A 9,739-nucleotide genomic window follows, 5' to 3' on the forward strand; every position below is an offset into this window, starting at 1 on the left:
GGTGAAGTGTCAGACCGACGCGGTCGCAATCCTTCAGCGGAGGCACTGGCCGGTTCGATGCCGACAGCATCTTCGGTAGACGGATCAGCGAGGCATCGCGTGGCCAAGGGAAACTTGCTCTGTCTGGAGAGCTTGGGACGAGTGGGATGGCCAGCGCCCTCAGGCATGAGCGGTCAGGGATTTGTATAGGCGAAAGGGCTGGTCGCCGCCTCCGCACCCACAGCAATACTTTGACCCGGGTACTCGCAGGTACGGCGGCTTCCTGGGCAGCGACTGCCTTTCTGGTAGATGGGGACGAGAAAGCTTCAACTGCGTGCTCCGCAGAGTAGCCTTGCCGTTCCGCTCGGACGGTATCCTGGGCGACCAGCGAGGGCATGTTGGCGTTCCTTTGTCGGCAGAGGGTAAATGGTGAGGAGACAGGCCGAGCATCAGGGGGGAGTTACTGGCTGTCAAGTATTTGAGCGAGCGTCTGCAGAAGCGAGCGTCGAGCGAATTGAAGGAGTCCCAAGGCTGCTGTGGCTCGATAGGCGGCCCCAGAACAGGCGCATCGCTACAATGCACGGCGCATGCGTACGGCGTCAGGAGGAGTCACCAAGGCTCACAGCAGACCTCACCGGACCGTCGGCGTGGCCGCAGATTGCAGGCACTGTGTCAAGAAGCAAGGCTCTGCCGAGAAGCGAGCCGATCGCAAAGAGAAAGGCGCAGACGTGCAGAACTGAGTAAGAGCCAACGCGACCGTGCTACCGCGGTGTACAGACCATCGTCAGAGACGGCGGCAAGAGGAGCGACGGGAGGGGCTGAAGAAACCACGGGACCGCTTGGGATGCCATGCAATGCAATGCACGGGATGGGCATCAGGCTGGTGGGCGCGACGGGGGGGATGGCGGGGTTCTAAGCGCGCTGTGCGCGATTCGTGGCTTACAGCGAATGGGCAGCAAGCACATCTGTTGCAGCAAGCAGACTGGATAGAGATCCCGCCCACGCGTATCGGACCGGAACAACGTCATTCGCGCGGTGTCGATTGGCCCGCGCGAAAACGAGGAGGATGAGCTCGGGCAGTCTTTGAGCGCCTTCAAAAGTGTATGAACTGGTTCGCTCTTGTCGTGCAAGATCGTGTCCCGGCGGTCTGGTACACCACGGCGGTCTAGCGTTCGGTTACTTCCGGGTTCCCGTTGTCCACTTGCGCACTTGCGTACTTGCGTACTTGCGCACCTCTCAATGAGTACCGCCCAAGCCGTGGATCTGCACAAGTTCTGTAAGTTATATTCGATACGCCGGAGGCGTCCCTGGAGGCCGTCTACCACCAGGCCCCACGACAGCGAAGATGCAGTGAGGACGGCATGAAGCTTGAGAAGATAGTGGAGAATCATGTCGGAATACTTGATCAGAGTGAGTGTAGATTAGGCGGACCTTTTGTTGGAAGAGCTATGAGCAAAACGTGATTTTCGCAATCAACGCTCGATGTACAACGCCGCAGACCGGTCGAGAGCATCGAACCTTGGAAATCGCAAGATTCCCAAGTAAGAACGGCCAGTGGCCAGCAAAGTCGCATGTAGCCACGCCAAAATCGAAGGGTATTTGAAGGAGTCCTGTTTCCGTTATTCTGCATGGGCTGGTTGTGGAGATATCGTCCTTTCACCGAAAGATGCGTCCGAAAGCAGTTTAGCGTGTCCCAAAAACAAGCGTTTGTACAGTGAAAGGTAACGGTGAAAGGTAACGGTGGAAGGATGTTATCAGGAAGATGATATTTTGCGACTTTGAGAATTTATAGCAGAATGGTAAGAGTCTTACGAAGCTAGACAAACGCGAAATACATAATACAGAACACAGATTTTGATGCAGTGCAGCAAGCAGACGACATTTTCGAGGCGTTTGAACCCTAACCCTGAAATGCTTCCTGATGGAAGCTATCCAATACTCAGATTATACTCATGATTTTACGCATCGTCAAGCCTCGTCTGACGAATCCTCGACAAACAGAGAGGTATGCTTTCGGATCAGGCCGCGCTTGGGCGGTGATATTCCACCGATTTGACTGACTTCAACATTACCGTCGCCATAACGGTGATTGGAGATCTTCTCTAGATCCTCCGCACATGGGAGGAGGACATTTTCAAGAATCTTGAACGCCCGCAGTGCCTTTGGACGACATAAGTCGCAGCAACGGTGATCGGCGTTGGAATCCTCGTCAAGGGAAGGCATGTCGCGGAAGGCATCGATAAACTTGTGTAAGAGCAAGGCGACACCAGGCCCGTCGCAGGTGGGCGAAGGCTTTAGTTTCCCGCGGACGGACTGAGACTGTGGTTGCGGCGGTATGGATGCGGCTTGGCCCGCCGTTGGAGATTGCTGCGTCAGGCCAAGGAGATCTGAGGACTGGGGCCCCGACGATGTGATCTCGACCGGCTTACGGATGAGAGCGTTGCGTGCCCTCTTCACCATCTCCGTCCCGCCAGTCACTACTCGCCAACCGTCGTCATCATCCCCTCCACCCTCATCGCCTGACGAATTCACCACAGCTGCTTCAGAAGCATTTCGCTTACGCTTTCTTGGCGTCTTGTAAGGGCGTGCCGCGGAGTAGTCCGGCTTTTTGGAAGGAGGTGAGATAGGCGGGAAGGCGGGGACAAGTTCCACTCTGAGCCGGTCATGTTTGGGGCTATCGGGAATTGCAGACTGACGAGCGTGTTGGGTGTCAGAGTCGTCACTCGGATCTCTCTCGTTAAGCGAGCGCACGTCGTCCAGAATGATGTAACGCGAGCGCGGCAAGCTAATTCGATGCTCGCGTCGAGCGTCTTCGTCGGTGCGACGTCGCATCGACCGGGTCCAGTGATCCATGGCTCTCTCGAGAGAATAGCCGCGTCGGGCGTTTGTTGTCATCTGCGAGAGCAAACGCTTGGAACACTCCTCGGCTCGAACCCATCGGGGATCACGGAGCTCGGTTGGGATCTTCTCGAACCAGTCCGATCCCCATGCGTCTTCGAGGACTTTCAGACTTCTTTGTTTCGACAGATCTGCAGAAGATCCAATGACAATGTTTGCCTTCACATAGTCAGAGTTGTCGAGGGTGTCGAGGAAGGTTTCCGCGGAGGTAACTTTGGGGTCTGGATGGCCTTTCCACAAAGAGTGTGCTTGAACGTAGCGGTAGACCAGAGCGGATGTGAGAGCGGCCTGCTCGGTGGAGTCTGCCAACTCCTCCAACACGATGGACGCGGCACGATGGCCAGCCAAAGCCTTGTCCCGTCCATTCAGGCACTCCAAGATGGAGCAGTCCGGCTGCGCGGTGCGGAAGCGTCGAGAGAGCTGATCTTCGATGTCGCGTAGCGGAATAAGATCCAGTCGGGCCTGCAAATCTCCCGCATCAGCTCGCGCCCGCCGCTCCGTCTGAGATCTCGTGTCTTGTAGCGTCTCATGACGTGGGACTATCGCGCCAGCGGTCGCCAAGCGAGGTGAAGACTGTGAAGTAGTTGCGGTCGGCGTCGCAGCGGCGCCTGGAGGTGCTGGTTCGCGAAGTGTGGGGCGGAAGCGTGAAAGCAAATTATCCACGGGGCTGGTCTTGCTCAGGCCAACCATACTGTAATCGGAAGTAATGTGGCCGGTCTATGGTGGGTAAAAGCGCAAAAGTGTTGGTGCGCGGAAAAGCGTGTTTCTCCGCAGTCTGACACGTACGCGCCCGCAGGGCGTGTAAGGGGCTCGTGATGCCAAGGCTGGACGTCGATCCGGACTTGGCGATGTTCAATGCGTGTGTACAGCCACGTCGACTACTGTGAGGTGTTCGGTGAGGTTTGTGTAAGATCCGAGAGCGGTGGAAAATATGTGCGCACGAAAAATCAAGCCGTCGCGGGCGGATGGTCGATGTGATGGGCGGTGCAGTTTGACCCATGTCATGATACGCAAGCTACCGCCCCCGGTCGGCGCCATCACTATCACACGCGCGACTTTCGCGGCGTGACGTAAACAACACGTCGCGCACCACCCCGGCACAAAAAGCTGTTGTTTCGAAGCTTCACACTGAGACATACCGATCACGACGTTAGCTTGGGCAAACATGGAGATCGTCTGGTCTCCACCACACAGCCAGGAAGCGACGGCGATAGGGAATTTCCGGTATCTCCCCGAGTATGAGCTGATCGTTTGCAGGGAACACGCATACGCCGTCCGAAATCTAGATCGACATCTGTTGGACTATCACGTCTACTCGCGAAACGTCCGAAAAGCCGTCTCGCAACGTTTCGACGGTCTACCGCGGGCTGCACCGGAGAAGGCTTCACTGCCGAAGGCTTACGGACCCCCCATCGAGGGACGGTCTCCTCCCAGGAAGGGATTCGCATGCGACGAAGCAAATTGTGGCTGGATAAGCACCCGACGGGCGAAAATCGCGGAACACTGTAAAGCACACGGGTGGAAGTCGAGGCCAGGCGATAGAGAGCATTGGGCTGACGTGTGGGTCCAATCGTTCTGCTTGACACCTGGAAAACAACGATGGTTCGTCATCCGCGTCGAGGAAGGGGAGACCACGGCAGATGCAGCGCCCATGCCCGAAGACGTGCTGGCGCAAAAGAAAGAGATCTTGCGAGACTTCGGCGCACAACGCGCCGAGAGGAAGGCACATCTCGAAGTCATGGATGCCGAGATTGCAAAGACAGATCAAACGGGTTGGTGGAAGCGAACGGACTGGGTGACACATCTCGGCAACAGCAACTTGAAGCATCTCGCCCATGCCGCCAGGCTACCAGGCAGAGATGAGCCCGGGCTGAAGAAGATCGGCGACGCGGTCGATCAAATGATCGAAGATTGTGTCAAGGGGCTGGCATCACTTCCGCAAGAGATTCGCCGCTGGTTGAAGAGCGCTAAGATGGAGGAGGTGGACCCACGTCCGATGGGCCGCTTGCAGAACCAGGACAGTCAAGACCGATACGCGAATTACTGGAAGCGATTGATCTGCTATTCGCTGCGGGTCGTTAAGAGCGAACAGCAGCGGCAGGTTGGTGATCCGTCACGGGCAGAGAATGAGACAGACAGCGGAAGCGAAGAGGAGGAGGAGGAGGAGGAGGAGGAGGATCAACACGCCGAAGACCATGATTCGATCGACGAGGAAGACGAGGAAGAACACGATACGATCGAGGAGGACAACGGCGACACGTCCAACCCCATCGTTCTTCGGGACAAACTGAAGGATGCCCGTCGACTTTTCCCATGGAGAGATGGACAGAAAGAGCAAGCCAGACAATTGCTGTAAGATGTCGAGTCAGGCGGTGGCGTCACGCCAGGAGCGATCTTGGGCTTCAGCATGACATTCATCTTCCACAAGGTATATCACAAGCCGTTCGAGAGCCCAATGCTACACTTCATGGCCGTTCTCGGCATCGACGAGGAAAACAATCGACTGAAAGAAGCGAACGACTACTCTTACATGCTCGCAGGGTTGGTCTATTGCACCCGAGTGATCGGCTTGGAAATCTTGCTGCCGTCAAAGAGCAGGACCCGGCAAGCAGATGCCGAGTACGAGTCATTTCTACAACAGCGAAAGCAGTTTCTGGCCGACGGGTCCATGAGCGTGGCGAGCAACATGATCAGTCTGCTGGCGTACAGCAAACACATCGCTCTGAACCACGGCAACGCAGGCTCCGTCTTCTGGATACAAGAAGGCCGAATAATGAAGCTGCACGGCGCCCAGATTGTCATGGAGAAGTTCAAATGGATGATCGGACAAGCGATCGGCGACGCTGAAGATCTCTTTTGGCAGAGACTCATGTGGACGACGAATTCGTCCGGTCGATTGGTCATCGACATTGACAATCTCACCGACGACATCACGTTCCGCAGACGAGACGCTTATTTCGTCGACAACAAGCACAACCGTCTGGCGTCGAAGTGGGAGGACGTCACGATGGACAGGCTGCTCATGTCTAGGCACGGAAAGAAGATGTATCGCGACGGAAAGTGGCACACACGAATGGTGCGCGAGTATCTACGCGAAGTGGACAAATTCCGGAAGTTGCTTCTGTTCTGCGTTCACGTCACCGGCGGACAGCCGGCGCGAGGAACCGAAATACTGTCATTCAGGTTCAAAAACGGCTGTGTCCGAGACCGCAACATCTTCATTCTGGACGGGCATGTGATGGCGGTGACTTTCTACAACAAGACCGAGTCCGAATGGGACATCCCCAAGGTCGTCCCGCGCTTCTTGCCGTGGCGCGTTGGTCAGCTGCTGTCTCTGTATCTGGTCTACGTGCAGCCGCTCGCCGAATCAATCTCCGTCAAGACGGGCATCGGCTTCGGCTGGAGCGAGTACATCTGGGCTGACAACAAAGGACCGTGGGAGACGCCGAAGTTAACCAGCATTCTGCGGCAGAGAAGCGCCGAGGGCATCGGACACGCACTGGGCACGCTGCAATTCAGACACGCCGCCGTCGGCATTGGCAGGCAATTCGTCGGCGACAAATTCGGGGACGGCTACAAAGACGAGACCGGTGAAGTCGAGGAGCCCGAAGTCGAAGAAGAAGAAGATCCGCTGGAGATTTCGGCTGGCAGAGGATCGGCCGTTGGAGCAAAGAGGTACGCCGTCCGGAGCGACATCGTCAGGCATCTCAGTCAGCGAAACATCGACACTTTCAGGCCGCTGAGTGAGTCGTGGCATCGCTTCTTGGGGCTACAGAGTCGGAAGGGAGGAGTGCAAGTGAGGGCTCAGAAACGCAAGGGGGGGGAAATGGAGACCCCGGTGGCGAAGAAGGCGAACATCTCTTGGACAGGCGGCTTGATGACGCCGGCTACGACGTCCCGAAGTGTCGCAACTTCGACACCAAAGGCACCGGCGACCCCGTTTACCGCCGTGAGCGACTCAAGGGGAAGTGCGATCGTGCAGTCATCGCCGTTGCAGAGATTCGACATTGCTGCAGCCCCGTCGAGCCCGACGATTGCGTCGAGTCCGACAAGGCCGTCAAAGCCGGGCAGAATGAGGATCGGTCTCGACGAGCGAGAGAAAGCCGTCCGGAAAGCTCTTGGTTTGGCGCAGACGACAGCGGTGGCATACAAGTCTGCCGAACAGGAGGAAGCGTTGGAGCGAATCATCAACGGCTCCGACTCCGCGCTCGCAGTTGTGCTACCGACGGGAGGTGGAAAATCGTTGCTGTTCACCGCCCCCGCTTGCTTGGAGGACCCGGGTATCACAATCGTCATCGTCCCGTATCGACAGCTCATCGAAGAGACTCTGAGCGACGCAAAATCCCGAGGCATCCGCGCCGTCGAATGGAGTCGCGACTTGTGTGATCCGGCGGAGATCGTCTTCATCAGTGCCGACAAGCTGGGCAACACTTTCTTCGACTACTCCGCACGCATGGCCGAGAAGGGTCTGGTGCGACGAGTGTTCGTGGATGAGTGTCATCTGGCAATCACGGCGCACAGCTGGCGGCCGAGACTGGGCTCGCTGGCGAGGCTGAGATGCATCGAGGCCCCGACGATCATGCTCACGGCGACACTACCGCTGCACATGGAGACAGATCTCGAGACGACGATGAGATGTGAACTCTCGCTCACGCTGATCAGGGCTTGCACCGCACGGAGTACGACGAGATACATCGTCAAAGCCGAGGTCGAAGGCGGGAAGCTGATGGAAGAGGCGATCGAGGTCTGCAGCAAGCAACTGGAACGATTGCAGCACAAGTCAAAGATGGTCGTCTACTGCCGCTCTAAGGCCGAGTGTGAAGAACTGGCTGGAGCACTAGGCTGCAATTACTTCTACTCCGGCTCGGCCGACAACGCAGACGTCATCGAACTGTGGAAAGAGGCCGGCGGGTGCGTGGTGGCGACGACGGCGCTGGGCACGGGTGTCAACTACACCGGGGTAGCACTCGCGGTGCACATCGGCATGCCGTACGGCTTCATCGACTTCGCACAGGAGTCAGGCAGGGCAGGCAGGGGCGGCGAGGTCGTCACATCACTGATACTGCTCGAGAAGAATTGGCAGACAAGAGAAGCAGCGAAGCGCACGGCGATGCGGCGAGAATGGACCCCAGACGAGAAGGCGATGCTCGACTTTGTCAACACAGACGACTGCCGCAGACTGGTGCTCGGGGGATACTTCGACAGGAAGCCCGCCCAAGATTGCATCTCGGGAGAGATGGAGAGATGCGATCGATGCCGCAGCGGAGTCTCCGACTGGGCTCGGTCAGAGAAGGAGATGTCACAAGAACGAGAGATCGTGGAGGACGCTCTGGATCAGATCACGAACGGATGCCCCGTCTGCTGGGTGACTTCGGCTTTGGGCAGCGGTCTTGCATGGCTACACGATGGCAAGACTTGCACGCATCGTCAGACGATCCCGATCGACACCGGCGACACTTTGAGCATGAGCGAAGACGCTTGCGATCGGTTCCGCTCGACGATCCGATATCTGGACGGCGGGAAGACTTGTCACGCTTGCGGCATCAGTCAAAAGATGTGCCGGACGAGGGAGAGCGGACAAGGTGGTTGTCAGTGGCCGAGGGTGGCACCCGCGATTCTCATGTTGGCGACAACAAACACGTTCGGCCGAAACATCATCAGGCAGGTCGGTTATGTGGGTGAGTCGGGAGATTGGAAAGGGTATGCTCTCTGGCTCGGTCAGCCGCACCGTCTACGATTGTGGGGAGAACTGGTCAGCAACTCGATGGTGGTGATCAAAGACCTCTTGATCTACTGCAAGCAAGAGATGAAGACGGAGCCGTGGGACGCCGAGAGCATGGGCGACTTGGATGAGCTCGAGCACGAGCATGAAAGAGGAGGGCTACCCGTGGAAAACACCGATGCAAACGACGCGACCGGCAGCAGTGACGTCTTCGGCAGCGACGTCTTCGACGAGTTCACGGAAGGCAACGGGGACGGCGCAGACGAAGGCGGAGACAACGAAGGCGGTGAAGAGAAGGAAGAAGAGAACGACGTCGCTGAAGCCGCTCCGGCGCAGCGATACTGGAGGCGGCAATCTCGAGTGATCGAATCCGTTCTCGACCCGAACCGCTTGCGAGAGCTGACGGACGAATGGCACGAGCAATGCGCCGTGTGCAAGGCGAGCGGTAAGATCGCTCGAGGACACGGGCACTGGTCGGCTTGCACCCGCATGCAGGGCGTGAAAGAGAAGATGACGGAAGCGATCAAGATACTGGAGGGAGTTCAGTTCGCTAGTTTTGCTCACTGCAAGTGGTGCTACAGATCTCAAGCCGTTTGCGAGATGTGGGCACGAAGCGTCAATTTGCAAGGAAGGGCGGTGTTCAAGAAGAAGCCCGGAGTCGACCGCAAGTACGGGAACTGGGTGTTGGAAGCTACTGCTGCATTTCTGGTTCTCGGGGCGGACGGCGGTCTCGAAGAATGGAAGGCTCGCGACCCGTCGCTGGCGGCGTTCAAGCAAGAAATGGGTACGAAACACAGGCGAGGCGAGGTGGAGTTCAGTGGGCTTTTCGGATAACGTTACTTTTACACTTGGGCTTGAGCCGGGGAAGGCCGCTTATATAAGAAAGAAAGTGCGAGACCGCTTAGGTTGGGAAAAGAATGCGAGACCGTTTATTGCACAACCGTTCAGGTGTCGCGAGAAGAGGTAGGTTATCTAACCGTTCAGGTGTCACGAGAAAGGGCAGGTTCGCTGGCCGAGCCGCTCATTCAGATGAAGCGTCGCCGTAACAGGGAACCGGAAGTGGGACGAGGGTGATTGAGGCAATAATAACAGACCGCTCAGATCGGGGAAGAAAGTATGGAGGGATGGAACAGCGAAGCA

The 9,739-nt window shown here is 57.2% G+C and overlaps 2 protein-coding genes across 2 annotated transcripts; one reads left to right on the forward strand and one right to left on the reverse strand.

Annotated features, from left to right (window-relative positions):
• Positions 1 to 1,947: 1,947 nt before the first annotated feature.
• On the reverse strand, positions 1,948 to 3,567 carry WHR41_09555 (uncharacterized protein; the record flags this gene model as incomplete). The annotated part of the gene is made up of 1 exon (XM_069378158.1): positions 1,948 to 3,567. The coding sequence occupies one exon, from the start codon at positions 3,565 to 3,567 to the stop codon at positions 1,948 to 1,950; it is 1,620 nt and encodes a 539-aa protein (XP_069224957.1).
• Positions 3,568 to 4,615: 1,048 nt separating this feature from the next.
• On the forward strand, positions 4,616 to 9,433 carry WHR41_09556 (uncharacterized protein; the record flags this gene model as incomplete). Its single annotated transcript, XM_069378159.1, has 2 exons — positions 4,616 to 5,177; positions 5,235 to 9,433. 2 exons carry the CDS (start codon positions 4,616 to 4,618, stop codon positions 9,431 to 9,433), a joined length of 4,761 nt encoding a protein of 1,586 aa, XP_069224958.1.
• Between the last annotated feature and the right edge of the window lie 306 nt (positions 9,434 to 9,739).

The sequence above is a fragment of the Cladosporium halotolerans genome, assembly GCF_011745625.1.
Source record: "Cladosporium halotolerans strain TM138-S3 chromosome Unknown Sca126, whole genome shotgun sequence".
Taxonomy (NCBI): Eukaryota; Fungi; Ascomycota; class Dothideomycetes; order Cladosporiales; family Cladosporiaceae; genus Cladosporium; species Cladosporium halotolerans.